General features: G+C 35.5%; 1 protein-coding gene across 1 annotated transcript in view; it reads left to right on the forward strand.

Moving 5' to 3' along the window:
- The window catches only part of LOC149425907 (furin-like protease 1), a 74,146-nt gene extending 57,864 nt beyond the window's left edge, over positions 1-16,282 (forward strand). Inside the window, exon 4 of the mRNA XM_089645116.1 lies at positions 16,212-16,282. Within this exon, the coding sequence (XP_089501242.1) occupies positions 16,212-16,265 (54 nt within the window). The 3' untranslated portion in view covers positions 16,266-16,282. The remainder of the gene's footprint in view (positions 1-16,211) is intronic.
- Positions 16,283-17,089: the final 807 nt, after the last annotated feature.

Raw genomic sequence — 17,089 nt, forward strand, 5'->3', positions numbered from 1 at the left:
TACATTGTAATACCAATTAGATGTAATTTTATAATTTTTTCCGAGGAAATCGCGTAACGAGACTTTGATTTACGTCCGCCTGGTACATTCATTGGTACCTAGTTTCCCCTTGCAATTCCCAAACAATGGTTATATTACCTACCAACCTTCTTTGGTTACATTAATTTATTCTCACGGTGTATCCGGGTTAGCGTAAGCGACGTCAGAACCGCTGACCAATCACAGGTCGTGTTATGAAGAAGTAGTTACGCATATCTGATAGCATTTATTGTTGAGATTTACTTTTTAACTCTTCGGGCTGATTTGTTCGTTTTTTTCACCTAATATCCGTATAGTCAATTTGTATGCGGAACAGCTCATATGGTCTCGTGGAAATCGTTTTGGTACGTATACATTTGCAAACCGAAACGCGAACCGAGCCACGAATTACGTGAAAGGAACGAAATAACTGCAAGCCGCATTTCGCGCCATTTGCGATTGCTTCGTTCCTTTCCCATAAGTTGAGGTTCAGTTCGGCAGTTCGGCTCGTACATGTATACGTAGAATTATGTGTCCCTTACTGGCATAGTTAGAAATATGAACTAAACGGTGTTATGCTCCCGTAATACGTGGCTCCGTTCGCGTTTCGTTTCGCAAATGTATACGTACCATTAGGAAGAAACAAATACCAAACTTTAAATTCAAATATGGAAGTTAACCACATAATAAAGCAGCATCGAATTCGCCAATTAACCGAGCTCTTCATACTCTAAATAATATTTGTCTTAACCATAAAACATCGATATTTTTCCGGATTCACTGCCCAAATTCAAACGTGGCATCATGTCGATAATACTATTCAATGCGCATACATACAGACACAAACACTCACACGTACATTAAACACGTCACACACACACACACCTATAAACTACACACGTCACCTGGTAATTAAGGAATAAACATACCACTTAGCCGACATTACAAGGAAACATATTATAGGTACTCAACATGAAATATCTAATTTCTGTATATTGTTTCATCTCTGTAAATCATGTACTATTTGTTTCTATAATATAAAATAAAATAAAAATAAGTACACCTCTATGAAACGAAAGATTCCATCATTTGAAAAAAAAATTATAAACTTTTGCGAAGTTTTTATTAATTATTCTTCTATAAAACAACAAAAAAAGTGAGGTAGAAGTAATGGTTATACAGGGTTTTCCAATAAGAGCTGTTATTTTGATATTAATTCGTAAAGATCGTTCGTTGCTTGTGTGGCACGTAGCGCCGTCTTGTTGAAAGTAAACGTTGTCCAGATCAATACCATCCAATTCCAGCCATAATAAATCATCAATCATCTCTCGATAGCGCAATCCATTCACCGTAACTGTTGATCCAGCCTCATTTTCGAAAATGTAAGGTCCAATGACTCCACCGGAACATTAACCGCACCAAACAGTCACACGTTGAGGATAGAGAGGCTTTTCAACAATAACTCTTGGGTTTTCCGAGCCCCAGATGCGACAATTTTGCTTGTTGACGAAGCCACCGAGGTGAAAATGGGCCTCATCACTCAAGATGATTTGCATTTGATTCACTCAAGTGAATTTTAATAATTTCAATGCGTTGTTGAAGCGTGTATCGTTCGATTTTTATTAATGGCGTTGTTTCTACTTGTCAAATGTCCAAAAATGACAGCTTCAAAAGTAACATCTACCGAAATAGCGGGCTATTCAAAATAACACCTCTTATTGGAAAACCCTGTATCACATTTGTCTAATAAAATATGTGGTTTTTTTCATTATCAGTAAGTTTAGTTAAGTGTTTAGACGAAAAAACGTAATGTGATCCATTTAAAAAAAATTTATGTTTGATTTCAAAATTTTAATATTTAAGAAATTATTGTTTATTTCTAATAATAAAAGTTGAAGGCGTATTTCATCACCGAAAACTGTAATTAGTTTTTGGATACGTTCAGTAATTTCCAATTTATTTGAATTTCATTGTGAAGCTTAAACCTACTCACAAATTCTCCGACTTTCCGACAACATCTTTAAGAAATGTAACGGTCAATATGCCCGAGGCCTGAAGGATTAATAGCACTCTTGATTTTCAAACTCATGTCCATCGATGTCTTGTGTTGTAAACAATTTGTGATATATTTCAACAAATTCCTATGATGTAGAATTGTAAAGATTGGTGTACATTACACCTTTAATTACTTGATGCAGAATCAGACCATTAATTTTACGACCAATATAACGATCAATTCGCTCCATGCTCGGATAATATGACATTTGATTGAATCACCGATATTTAAAAAACAAAAATTCCTGGAACGAATTGAAAAATAAAATTTAAATTCTTGCATAAATCTATTCTCTGAATTAAAACTCAAAGGGGTGTTTATACTTTTAAAACTAAAAAAAAAAATTGGTTTGACTGAGGATTGAACCTTCCTCCCCAAGGACTAGTGTCAACAGTGTTAACAACAACGTAGCCAAATCCCAATTGGTTAATTTCCACTTTCAAGATTTGCATTCATTCATTCCCAAGAACAGTTAAATTCAAATAGATGTATTTAAACACATTGGAATCAACATTAATTCATTACTATACTGTGAGAGTAATGTGGGAGGTGCCTGGATATTCAGGCTTCCTTGCTCCAGTCTGCTCCAGCGTGTTGCCATAACGATCCCAAGGGGAGTTAGGTTAAATTAGACATCCGAGTCATCGCAGCGCCGTTAGCTGTCGATTCGTCAAGCTATTATGAAAATATGACGTTACGTTGCGTCGTTAATCGCCTTCATAATCCGGCACCCGAAATGACGAAGATGAATAGTGTTTCTTCTGAGTCAAACGTCACAAGGTACTTGTGTGTTTTATCCCTAGCAGTGAAACTGTTAGCGCTAGCTGTTAGGATTTGCGACGGTGTTCACTGTGCCGTACATTGTACATTAAGGCGATGCCATACGTAGTAATGCAAAATCATGTGTTTTTGGTTTGAAAATTTGAAATGTTTCAGAAGATTTAATTAAATACTGCGAGTAGAATACATCTTGGCCTTTAAAATGATCGAGTATTTTTTAGATAAGTCTTTTTATAAACCCAGAAAAAAATAATGTATAAGGCCTATGAAAACTGCTTTAAAGTTCAAAATCTCCTACTTACGAACCCATTTTCGGTTATGATTTTATTGTATAATGTGGCAAATTAAGTTATTTATAAAAAAATTTTGTTGTTTGTTTTTGGGGTGTAATGCCGTGTTGCGCTAACTCCTTCATTAGCCGACGTTTCGGACAGCGTTGCAGTGTCCATCATCAGGGCAGATCCGGTAGATCCGAAGATGTGTAAATTTTGGTTGTCGAGTTTGTGCTTATTTGTTTGTGGCCTGGGCCCGTCCAAGTGCGAAATGTCAACGGAAGTGGCGACATCTTGTGGTGAATTCTGAAAGCACAGTATTTATGTTATAAGTTTTTTTTGGCATAAAACCCCAAAAACAAACAACAAAAATGCTTTTGGCCGTAAGAATCTAAAAACTTACCTTATTTATAAAATGATCGAAAAAAAATGAAATATTTATGCCTAAACATCCACAAAATAAAATAAAAGGCACTTTTTGGCCATGTTTTTTTCTTGCATAAATCAAAACAGGCGGATGGTGTTAAGCAGGAATTTAAACCTTATCGCTATCTACGTAAGGGTTGTTATTGATAGCGGCTCAATTTAAAATATTACACGACGTAGTGCATCGCTTTAAAACAACAAAAATTGAAGCTGTTGTTATTGTTATGTTTCTCGTCTCATATTTTTCCCCCTTGTCGGCGACCCATCGCTTCGATAAAATGCCTCCCAGTGTCCTTGTTTTTGGCATTATTTTTATGTGTTTCATCTTAACGGAACCAGTGGAATGTGTGCGCTGTGTATCCCCATTTGGAGAATGTTGTGAGGTAGAAGAAAGTAGAAAAGGGATGAAAATCTAGCCACCGAACTAGTTTAATCAACGTTTCGATTCTGAATTGTGATCTCTGTCGTTGTTGAGTTGTTAATTTTTTGATACCTATCTAGTCTGTTTCTTAACAATGCATATTCTCAAAGTCGCCTCGTGTTCAACGTGACCCCGCCCATATTATCCGAACCGACTTTACCGGACATTATTATCAACTGCGCTCACGTTCATGTCCAATAGAGGCTGTGTTCTACTTTTGGTACCGCTGAAGGTCACGGTGAACAAGTAAAAGCCATACCAATAGTAAGTAGTACCAACATTTACCTACATACTGTTAACTCATATTGCGTCAAGTCAAAACAGAACAGCCTTTACTTTTATATAAACAGTATTCTACACTGTTCCGAAGGTCACGGTTGGTGTCAAAGTCATACTTAGTAAGTGGTACCAACTCTTGACTTGCTATGCGTCTTGTCAAAGCAGACCAGACTTTGCTTTTGTAGAAGCTGTATTCGACGATGTTCTACCCAGTTCCGAAGGTCACGGTTAGTGTCAAAGTCAAACCTAGTTAGTGGTATCAACTCTTGACTTGCAATGTGTCAAGACTAAACAGACCAGACTTTGCTTTTGTAGAAGCTGTATTCGACGAGGTTCTACCCAGTTCCGAAGGTCACGGTTAGTGTCAAAGTCAAACCTAGTTAGTGGTATCAACTCTTGACTTGCAATGTGTCAAGTCTAAACAGACCAGACTTTACTTTTGTAGAAGCTATGTCCTACAAAGTTATTCCTGTTCCGAAGGTCACGGTTAGTGTCAAAGACAAACCTGGTAAGTGGTACTATCTTTTTACTTGCGATGCATCAAGTTAAAACAGACCAAACTTTATAGAAGCTGTGTTCTAATGGGTTTCACTATATTCTGAAGGTCACGGTTTGTACCGATATCACACATACAGTAAGTGTTAACAGTAGGAAGTCAAAACAGACCAGACTTTTCCGGACATGTTCGAGTACTCATGTTCAATGTCCAATAGATGCTTTGATCTACTTTTGATATCGCCGAAGGTCACGGTGAACCAAATCACAACTATAGTTAGTGGTACCGACTGTTGAGCCTCTGTCAAAACCACAGACATATGATATGTCAAAACAGACTGATTTAATACTATTTATTTGTACCCCAATGAAAGGTCGCTTATTCAGCTGATTTGTATTCATTCGTAGTTTATAGGCCTACGTATTTATTATGTGGTTTGAATTTAAATTCATGCATATTACCTATTGTGTTTTTCGGCGATTGTATTTTTGCTGATTTTATTTTTACAATAAAAGAAAAAACGTTTGCACTTATACTATTTTCATCGAGAAGAAATTTATTTTAAAAACTTATAATTTCAATGAAGTTTAAACAGCATTTTTTTCTTTATATTTCTATGTAAATACAAGTGTTTTCAGCGCGCACTGTTATTTCCATCGTGAGCCAGGGCCCTTTATAATATAGATTTTATTACCGAAAACATGATACATTGCGTGGGTATGCTTTTCATTGAACTGCCGAAAGATCGCATAATTTATGATTAAATATATTACATATACATATGTGAAAAATGTATCTCATTTGACGAGGACGTCATTTTTAACTAATTCGCATGATGAGATCGGTGAGCCTCGAAGCGGCTTATAATTTAAGACTGCCCAAATACCCGCCTGCAGGGTCCAGCAGTTCGTTATGATTTTGAAATGCTAATTATTACTTGTCATTGTCGTCACTTAATCATCTCATTAAATCATCAGAGTGATTTACAATAGCTGGCTAATGAATTAATGGAATACCAATATTGTTAGGCCTTTGATGTATTAATCTATAGGTGTACCTAATATAGGCGTACCTAAACCATGATTATCTAACTAACTAACTAACTAACCATCACGTTTCGCAGCAGGGGTAGGCAGGGAGGACGGACCTCCAAACAACTCGGTCTTGGCACACACTCCTTGCCTCATTAACATTCATACATATTTTTTTATTATTCTGACACTGACATGGCCCAACTCAAGTATCCGATTCACTTGATCGTGCCGTGTCTTCCTCGAGCGTCTCCGACTTATTCTACCATTCACATTTGGTCACATATTCTTCTTGCACTACTTTTTTTGTTCATTCGCTATACATGCCCAAACCATATGATTATAGATATGATAAATCTCTTTCTTAATTTTAATCATTACGCTTACATATTGCATTATTTTCGGATATCCACATTCCTCACACGATCATACATAGTTTTAGTTCAGTCTACTTTCTTCCGTCCTCTGCCAATGATTATTATCCACCACCAATAATTACGATTATTGCATTCTGTCCACGGTGGATGAACAAATAAATGAGTCTAAGGGGAATATATTATGACTCGAATGTGAACGATATAAAAAGTCGGAGACGCCCAAGGAAGGTATGACACGATGAAGATTAGTCAATCAAATACTTAAGTCGGGTCATATCAGAATAACAGAAGGATGTGTATGAGACGATGTGTGAATATGAATTAAGTTAGTAGTTCGTGCAAAGACCGAGTTGTTTGGCGATCCATCATCTGCGTACAAGAAAAGGCAAGATGGTTAGTTTGTTAGTTGGTTAGATAGATTGATAGTTAATTATGATTATTGCATTCTGACCAGCGGGGTTATTATGACGGCATAGTGGTTACTCCGTCTGACGCCTGACCTCATGCAAATAGTGTTGAACTGGTTTTCGATCAAATCCTCCTGGGGCGAATCACATTCCGTCACGAACGAAACTTAAGTTTCTTGGCTTTTATCTGCGGACGTGTGACGTTAATGTGTGAATTAAATTACCATTTGCCAGCACAATATTGAAAACGGCAGTGAAACCTGGTTAGCACAAATCCATTAATGACCATAATATATTATGTGCATTTAATCGTTTTGGACATTTTTCATATTGTATATTTTCATGCTTGATTTATTAAAGGTTTTGAATTTTTAAGATGACATTGAAACCTCGTACGATTCAATTAAGTATTATTTTTTGAATAGTTTTGGAAATTGGAAGTATTGATGTATGTAAGGAAGAATAATTATACATGAAAACATGGACTAAATAAATACAAAGACGGTTAAAGTCATACTAATAAAACATAAAATATGACACATTCTTGGTTTATCTTTCATGGCCAAAACGAAACGAATAAGAATAGGATGGCAATTCATAGAATATGTGTGTGCGGATGAAATAGCAATACAACGGCGCACGCATCTCTTGAAGTTAGTTTTAAGCGAGAAACGAAACGCATGAGAAAAGGATAGCAATTCAAATAATGTATGCGTACTGATGAAATAGCTGTATTATCAACAGCCAGCCCCGCATCCGACAGCGAGCAGCGTTGTCCTTCGTATACTTATGTTTTTCTGTGTTCCCTACCTAGCTTTATTTTATTTCGACACACTGATTTAGGGTACCCTAAAAAGCCTTGAATAATTTTTGTATTCAGTATTATTTTGTATCCTTTTTTCACCTCTTAAAAGCACAGGAAGGCATTTTTTCACAGAAAAAGAGCCCAGAACGATCTGTTTTGTATGGTGACAGCTTCTCTGATGAACGAACTTAAATCTCAAGAATGTCCACTGGACCTAGTTCAGTGAAACCACGCGCTTTGTCTCACGAACCTGTCTTCTCTTTTAATTCATGTAAGGTATTACTTTTTGAAAGTTAAATGGATATTTCAAAGCTTTATAGCTACTTGTTTAAATTACATTGTGAGCTAAAAATAGTATTTTTCATATAGAAATTTCAGATTGTTAGCAATTTTCATGAGGTCAGAACAAACCGTTCAAGAGTTTATGTTGCTCACAGCATCCCAAAAGATATTTACATTTAAAAATCTTCACGTTCGGTCATGAAATGAGAATATCGTTGTTCCTTACCGTGATGTCATTTATCCAGTTCCTGTGTTTCCCAAACCATAAATACTAGCAGGAAACTATTTAAATTATGGAAAATATTGCATGAAAATTGAGCAAGTTCGATTGTTTTTGTTTTGTATTTTTGGTGTATGTAATCAAATACCCTCCAAATTCAGTGAAATAGTGGCAATATCAACAACTCAGGCAGTTGCTGACGGTTTCACCTCATCCTGGGCGCTGTAAAAATATATAATACATTTCTACAATGATTTATGCTATTACTAACTATATATGGAGATAATATGCAGTTCTTGTTCACTTCCCTTATATTCAAAGCATTTCTCACTGCAGGCACCCAAAATTTACAGTAAATACCATTTCATCTTTTTGTATAAAAATTACCAACACTAAAATACCACTTCTAATGTTTTTGTCGAGTGAATTAGAGTAGAGTAAGTATGAAATGAGCGTGCTGTGTTGGCTTGAGATCTTATACTAAAGTCCGTTCTACTTGGTCAAGCTAGCGTGACTCCAAAAACCCCAAATAGGCGATACTATTACGTGGTTCGAGTCCAGTGCGAAGCGGCCACTTAGAAGAATGTCGTTCCACGTAAACCTGAACGCAATATTTATTGAATGTTTAAAATTAATTTGATTAGGCGTAGTACTAATCCTAGGAAGAGATCGTATGCACGTCATCGACGATTTTCCTAAAAGCCGTTCATAAAAATCTTCTCTCTCACACGTCTTGTATGAAAACGAAAAAGACAGAAGATACTAGAATGTCAAATACATTTAATCGTATTCCTATGGACGATAACGCAATTCCTGTTCCGATGTTTCTTTCGTATTGTATAACTACTAAGCCTGTGACGGACCAAGCTATATTCTCGTGGCTTGGCCTATTCAGCATATCGCTCGCCATAAATTCCCATTTGGATTGTATGGCCAGCTATGTGCTGGGAAATAGGCCAAGCCGTGATGCGTATAACGTAATCTGGAAGCCCAATTATGGTATTGCCAGTTTGAAAAAATAAGCAAAAAAATTGAATTCTTTATTTCATAAATTGCACAAAATGGTAATAAAATTAGCACACGTGATGTAGATATTTATCAACGTACATACTTATTCGTTAATAATTCTACCATAAAAATAATGTGATACTACCTTTATAAAGTTATATAGTTCATGTAAGTTCCTGTCCGGGACGACTTATTTCTAAATTTGTAAGGCCAGCGCCACACTTGACGGAAATTCCGTCGCGGATCTTTCGCGACGGAACGCCAATACACGTAATTGCATATAAATTACAAATAGCGAGCACACTACGCGGACGATCGGTGGTTCCGTCGCGGACGATCGGTCGCTCCGTGGCGGACCGCCGACTCTCGCGTCTGCTCCGTCCTCCGCGCACCGATCTTCCGTCGGCGGAAGATCGGCAACGTCGCATTCCAAGTATTTGTATGCATCGCGCCACATTCGGCAATCGGCGGATAAAACGCGGCGACGACGCACGCACAGGATGTTCGACATTGAATGATTTATTATCGAAGTGCAAAATAGAGTTTGCCTTTGGGACTCTAGAGAAAAGCCGGATAGAACGGCAAATAGACGAGCATGGGAAGAGATTGCAAAATTATTTTACGACAATTGGGATAGTGAAATAGAAACAAAACAGCGAGAAATTATGTAACGGTTAGCCTTTCTTCGGGAGATATAGCCGTTCTAAGTTTTGTATTTTGCTTGGTAATATAGTTCTTCGTCAAATTCAGCAATACATCAAATGATTGTATGGACATTCGATAATATTCGAATGCTTTATCTGTATAATGTCTTAGTTGCATATACAAGGTATGAAATTGCCCAATTTCTAGTCGAAGAGTATTTATGGGATGAACCCAATATTTACGCTTTCTTTTTCTTTCTTCTTCTAATGCCTCATAAATAGCTATCACTTCTATCGGATCTATTACGATCACACCGTATAAGCGTTCGCAGTCGACTGATAATCCGCCACTGAATATTCAGTGTGGCTGCAACGTATGGTAACGGATTGACTCCCGCGGAAGTTACGCGACGGAATTTCCGCCAAGTGTGGCGCTGGCCTAATCGAATTCAAATAAAATTTTATTTCGCCACAATTTTGTGTTTCTACACAGCGTGTACGGGGTAAAGTGTACAAACTTAGCAGGTGATTCTACGCCATAGTACATACAAGTAAAAAAAAAATAAGTTTTTCGAAATTCCAACGTTTTATGGAAGTTTTCAGGTAAAAAAGTTGAATTATTTGTATGGCAAAAATAATATTCTTCTATCGAAAAATATTTTTGTATTGGATCTCGAAAAAATTTATTTATAGTTTTTACTTTTGCAATCATGCAGAACCAACCACCTCCCGTAGTTTGTGGACTTTACTCCCGGACATCCCGTATATTAATAATTATGTCTTCAGACATACATTTTTGACTGAACAAGTAAATATTTTCGTACTAAAGAAATAAAATTCTTCTACTAATTTGGGTTTTTATTTTAATTCACATATTTATTAAAGTATGCATACAAATAAAATAATATGTATCTGAGTTATCGATGTGGGTACTTATTGATACTCTGTTATTAATATAAATATATTACAGTGTAAAGGTCCCGACAATCATAGAAGAATGGTCACCGTCGCCCATCAATATTATAAGAAGCAAATTACGACGTTAGTTCAATTTGAATGTTCCACGATGACGTGGATACGAGCTCTGCCTGGGAATGATATTCATATTACACGATACGATATGGATTTACTATCTCAGCCAGGAGTATTCCTGTCCCGGTGCCGCCGGTACACCAGGGATCACTGTTTTGGTAGAACTTTGAAACGTGCTCTGTTGATGGGAAGGAGGTTAGAGTTTAATCGACCGACGTACATCATACATGACATAATAAGTCAATATTGGAATTTAGGATGGGCTTGATTGAGCTTCCCGCTTCCTTTTGTTTGCCTTTCTTCTCACTTCTAGCTTTTCGCTTCTGTCATCTTCTTGTTTCTTCTAATCTTTTCTGGTTTTGGAATGTTTTGTTGAAATTGATCAAACAGGCCAATGAAATTGACTGTACACTCAAGAAAGAATTTCGTTTTTTTTTGTAAACGTTTAAGTTAGAATTTTTTTTTCTTATTTTGTGTACCCCGATACGCCCACAAACATCAGTGATATCTCATATTTATGTAGATTATAGTACCCACATACCAAATAACTTCACTAAACGGTCCTATCGTTATCAATTCTTTGTGGTCGAACGACATTCCGAAGGCAGGGATTATTTCAACAAATATGTATAATTACAATGTAATTATGTTGTTTATTATTTTTTCGGTTTTGTAATTATTCGCATGCTTCATATGATAACGGATAGTATCGCAATAAATTTTCCATTTTTAAAGATAAGTTTTACTTGTTTCGTAAAATTTTAATCCAATTTAAAACTGAAATCAATACTACATACCATATAATTTTATTTCAGTCCTCTTTCGTAATAAATTAGCCTGCAATAAAACATTTAAAAATTACCACCTACATAAATGGATTGATTTTAATTTCCAATATTTTGCGTAGCATTCGTCCCTTTAACCCATTGTACTCCAAATTATTTTTTATGGTATACCAGCTACTCCATAGTGTAATGTAAAAATAAAAGGAAAAATTACGATACTTTTAGAAAATTAGAAAAAAAATGTTTTTTGACAAGGCAATAAATAAAATGATATAGTTATGTTAAGAAACATATATTTAATATCATATAAGATTGTTAATAAAAGAAAAAAATTGCATATTCTAATCTTAATAATTTTTTAACGTGTGGTATTTTAGAAAGCAGTCGCCCAAATGCATACGTACACATGTCACAGTACTCACTGGTTTCCCGTCTGCCACCTTTTACTGCCCTTTTCGAGCAGACCACACAGTTCCTCTTGAGACCTTTTCTTAAAATATACAGTTTTCCATTGAGCCTAGTCTCTGATGGAGTGAGGATATTTATTGTCCAGTAAAAATATTCAAATAAAATGAGTGCGTAGTTATTGTTACGTATGAAAAACATAGCAAGAAGCACAACTAATCGTAAGTGAGTACTGTATACAACTTAATAGAATCATGTGTACCTTTAAAAGGACCTTTATATTTTTAAAACAATAAAATGTATACCCCTTGTGTATGTCGCCGCTGCGGCCCCATCTAAGATGTTAGAATGGTTCCTATGTCGCCGTGGCGGCGACAACGGAGTATAAAGAGTTAAATCATCCAGCTCAGTTGCGGCGCGTTACTTTTTTTAGACGCAATAAGAGTTTAAGGCGATAGTTACTAGTTCAGAGAGATAGTGTTCAGTTTCACCTTGATGAAAGACCATCATTCAGAATCGGAAGTTGTTTGAAATGGCTTTAGCCGTGTTAGGTGACCAGATCTAGATAGCCAAGTGGGTACTTCTCAACCTTTCTATTCTTATCTCCTTACCCTCATCCTGCTCACAAACTATCCCAATTAAGGAAGCCATATTCCCACTGGCCTCGGACTGAAGACTGTTTTGTGTACTTAGTTCACGTTTAATAAAAAATTTTCCTCTCTCCCTGTCCCATTGTGATTTTTCTACTGTACACTTAGTACGGGTTGTTTCGGAGAATCTGAACAATTCATCAAATTTCAACGTTCATTTTCAAGTTCTGTGAAAGATTTTTTCAAGTTCTGTTTTGATTTCAGTTTTGTCAAGCAACTAGCCTACAATGATATAAAAACAGAACTTGAATAAGTCTTTCACAGAACTTGAAAATGAACGTTGAAATTTGACGAATTGTTCAGATTCTCCGAAACAACCCGTCCTTAGGATGGTTCTTTTTGAAGAAATTTGAATAATTCAACCAATTTCAATGTTGATTTTAAAGTTTTATGATGGTTCTATTCAATTATATCATTACTGACCAGTTGTTTCACAAAACTGAAATAATAACAGAACTTGAAAATCAACTTTGAAAACTTTTGAATTTTTCAAATTCTTTGAACTAACCCGTCCTTAGTCAAGGTTCTGCATCTGGTTAAGTATTTTTGGTAACCTTCTTTTTCAAAGTTCCTAAAGTGTTTTTGCCTTGTCAATCTCCTTATTTTCTTCCCTCGCTGTTTGACGTGACGTTATAGTTATAACGCCCTTCATGTGGCAAACACACCAATTACCCAAAATGTCAAATTCAATGTTCAGCCCAACTGTTCAAGATTCAGGATTATTTGATATTATTCCGACAAAGACAAAGCAGACCAAATCTGCCCAGCAAAGCTATTATCCACGCACAAGCTTCCAATTCAATATTATGTAAATAATCACAAGGAAATGTCTCCTGATGTTGACATTTGATCATCAATCTCTATAGCAGCGTCAGGAATTAGGAAAACCTGTTCTTTTTTGCGTTAACCATTGACGATAAAATTTAATCATTAATGAAATTATCCATATATGTGTAGGATTAATAAATAGGACTCTTGTGCGGATTTACGGATGCGAAAAAAACTCGATTTTCGAAATAATTTATTAAATTGACTGAAATTACATTTAAGGCGGCTCCCTCATGGGCCAGTAAGGAATGGACATCTCGTAAATAAACCAAGTGCTGTAAGACCCAACGGTATATCGATTCTTACATACTGGCCAACATCATACGTTATTGGCCAACATACATTTTGGTGCCTGGGGTTTTTTTATTAATGTTTTATCTATTGGTATTTACCGCAACTATAAAAAAAAACATTTATAAATATCTTTTAAGGCGTTGCACTACGTCGTGTAATATTTTAAATTGAGCCGCTATCAATAACAACCCTTACGTAGATGGCAATAAGGTTTTAATTCCCTCTTAACACCATCCGCCTGTTTTGATTTATGCAAGAAAAAAAACATGGCCAAAAAGTGCCTTTTATTTTATTTTGTGGATGTTCAGGCATAAATATTAAAAAAAATTTCGATCATTTTATAAATAACTTAATTTGCCACATTATACAATAAAATCATAACCAAAAATGGGTTCAAGATGTATTCTACTCGCAGTATTTAATTAAAGCATCTGAAACATTTCTAGCCGACCAAATTTTCAAACCAAAAACACATGATTTTGCATTACTACGGATGGCATCGCCTTAAACAATAATATAAAGGTAAAATATTGCTCTAAAATTCAATTATTTTTTAAGAAATACAAATATTTCCTATTAAGCTGCCAATATTTGAATCTCCCACTACTATCATTATTATAAGCATTACTTTAATATTTTTTTAAGAAGAGCTGCGACGAAGAAACAAGAGTCATATATTTTTGGAATCATCACATCCAAAATATCCAAAATCACTCATTACTTTTCCGGCTTAAAAAAAATAAAAATTGTATTCCAGCGGTAACCTATTGAAATTCAATTATTTACGCATTAGATTGTTACGAAATATAATTTCTTTTAACTGAGTGACAATCTAAATAGGATTATTTTTCACACTTTTCTTATGATAGAAGATTCGGTGTCGTCGTTCAAACATTTAAATGACGTATCTGAATGTATAATTTTATTATTTCCACCGCGAACTCAATACAAACGCTTAACGTTATTAGGTGTGTGAGTGGTTTAAATTTAAATTCCGCGTTAATTCCCTGGAGCTTATCGTTCGAACCAATGATTTTACAGCAATGAAAGTTACGCATACGAGGAATTATTATTTTTGTTTTCGGGAATAAATGCATATCTTGGAGGCGGAAATTAACCCACTTCCCGACATCCGATCGAGCTGAAACTCGGCAGATAGTCTTGTTATTGATGACAGTGCATTTAATCAAACTTTTTTTTTAATACGTCTATTAATAAAAATTGATTGATTTTTAGTTTAACGTGATCAGTACACGAATGCCCATATTGCCCATTACCAGAGGGACTATGTTACTCTAAATATTTTGAAGTTTTAGAGGTATGAGAATAATTGAGGTAGGCTGTGAGAACTTTTAATTTCGATACAAAATCACGAAATGTAATATAGGCACTTCGCAAAGCGGCCACCAATCCTGCATCTTGCTGATGGCCCCATATAACTTCTTCCCTTTTCTCATAAACGACGCATGCAATAGAAAAGAAATGTTACGACGGAGCTCTCAGCGGCACAACCATAATACCCCTTCTTGGTTTACTGAACAGTGAACATGCCAGTAAATATGAGTTTACAGCTTGCGTGGTTCACTAGATACTGCTACTCTTACGGGCTGTTGAATACTGTATTTGAATATCTCGTTCAATATTTTTCGTACCAGCCAAGGCGAAGTTTATTTCTCTTACGCGCTACGAATGATATAATACAACTTCAGATTTTGTATCATAAATTTAGATGTTGGCTAATACATTTCACCCAAATTTTAACTTCCTAGCAATGTTCCAAACGTGAAAATTTCATCACTCAGGTGGGTGTCCAAATACAAACTTTTCGGAGTGTTAGGTGACTAGATCTTTTAGGCTAAATTTTGCATTTTCTTCCCCTCCCCACACTCTTAACCCTCACAACATACCCTATCTGAGGAAACCATAGTCCCTTTGACCTAGTCCTTGAAGTTGTACTAACATGAAATAGAAAATAGTTTGACGGCCTCCGTAGTAAGTGGTTAGGGGTAAGGCTCTCGACTACCGAGGGTCGCGGGTTCAAATCCCAGCGTGCGCATGTAAATTTTATTTGATTATATTTTGTTATATCACAATTTAATCAATTAAAATAATATACAGGATGTCCGGGGGTAATGCGCACTAACTTCGGAAGGTGATTTTACATGATGGTAGTAGTAAAAAAGTTAAATATATTTTTTTGAAATTCAACCCCTTTTCCCGTACTAAATTTTTTTTTTCATAGAAGAATATTTATTTTCCCATACAAAAAATTCAACTTTTTAACCTACAAACTACCTTAAAACTCGGAATTTCTACATCTAAAATCATGTAGAATCACCCCCCGAAGTCAATTCCCTTTTCCCCCGGACAGGCTCGTTCCAGATTGGAGGATACTCTCAGTATCGCCCTGGTGTAAGACCACCATGCCGTGTTTTGTGACCAAATCTGAATGGCCAGGTTCTCCCCACCTCCCTCTTCCCCATCTCCTTATTTTCACTACCTTCAGCCTCACAACATTTCCAAATTGGGGATACCATAGTCTCACTGGCTCTAGACGGTTGGGAGCAATGGGACTCTCGTGCGGCATTAACATTTAAAAAAATGTTTCCGACGAAAACATTTAAATGTTAGCTTATTTTTAAGCTAATCCTTTTTACAATTTGCTTACTAATTTAAATTATTTTCTTTGTTCCAGGTAAGCAAATCCTGTCTTCTAAAAATATGGCCAAAAAATATGGAACCGAAGTGAAAACCTACCAACAGTAAGCACATATATTTATATACTATATATATTTTTTTTTCATTTTCAAACCCTTGGAAAAAGTGTAAAATAGGTTTTATTATTTTTATTCTTCTTTGATCGCCAACTGGAGATGCCATAGCCAACCTGGCGCTGCACAGTTGGTATTTTTTTCAGTATTTATTAACAAATAATATATTCCGTATTTTGAAATTTCAATATTTGTTCCAAATATTCCACTTTCAAGGTCTACAATGATTAATGCTGCACTCACCCAAATCAACGTTATTGTTTTTGCTGAACCGTTTATTAGTAAATTTTATTTTTTACAAACGAGTCTGCTCATTTAATTAAGAGATTATTTGTAATTGAATATAAAAATCAAGAACGGAAAATAATTTGGAAAATTATATTTTCATGCAATCAAATTTCTAACTATATACCAAATACAATTCAGCTAGTATTTGCGCCAATGATCAACAAAAAAATGTACAAAATGGAATCTATAATATCACAATGGTTGATCTCGTGGCCTGTCGCTGTACACCGTAGCTGTCACAATACTAAAATTATTATTATTTTTTTAAATGCAATCCTTAAGCTAAATTGATAAGATTTTGATTTTATTTATGTTGGTAAAACTTCGAAAAAACTTAAAATAAGTATAAAGAAGCGTATGAAGTGTTTAAGAAGAAGCTACAAGCCAAAAATGTGTATATTCTTGATATACCTTGTATTGTAGGTAATAGGCATTAAAATCGCTTGACAAACGGAGTCTAGAATCGTTCGATTTCAAGCACAAAACTGTTTTTTATTTATTTTGTAAATAATTT

Source organism: Hesperophylax consimilis, chromosome 2 (genome assembly GCF_061612785.1).
Source record: "Hesperophylax consimilis isolate HC1 chromosome 2, BYU_Hcon_1.0, whole genome shotgun sequence".
Taxonomy (NCBI): Eukaryota; Metazoa; Arthropoda; class Insecta; order Trichoptera; family Limnephilidae; genus Hesperophylax; species Hesperophylax consimilis.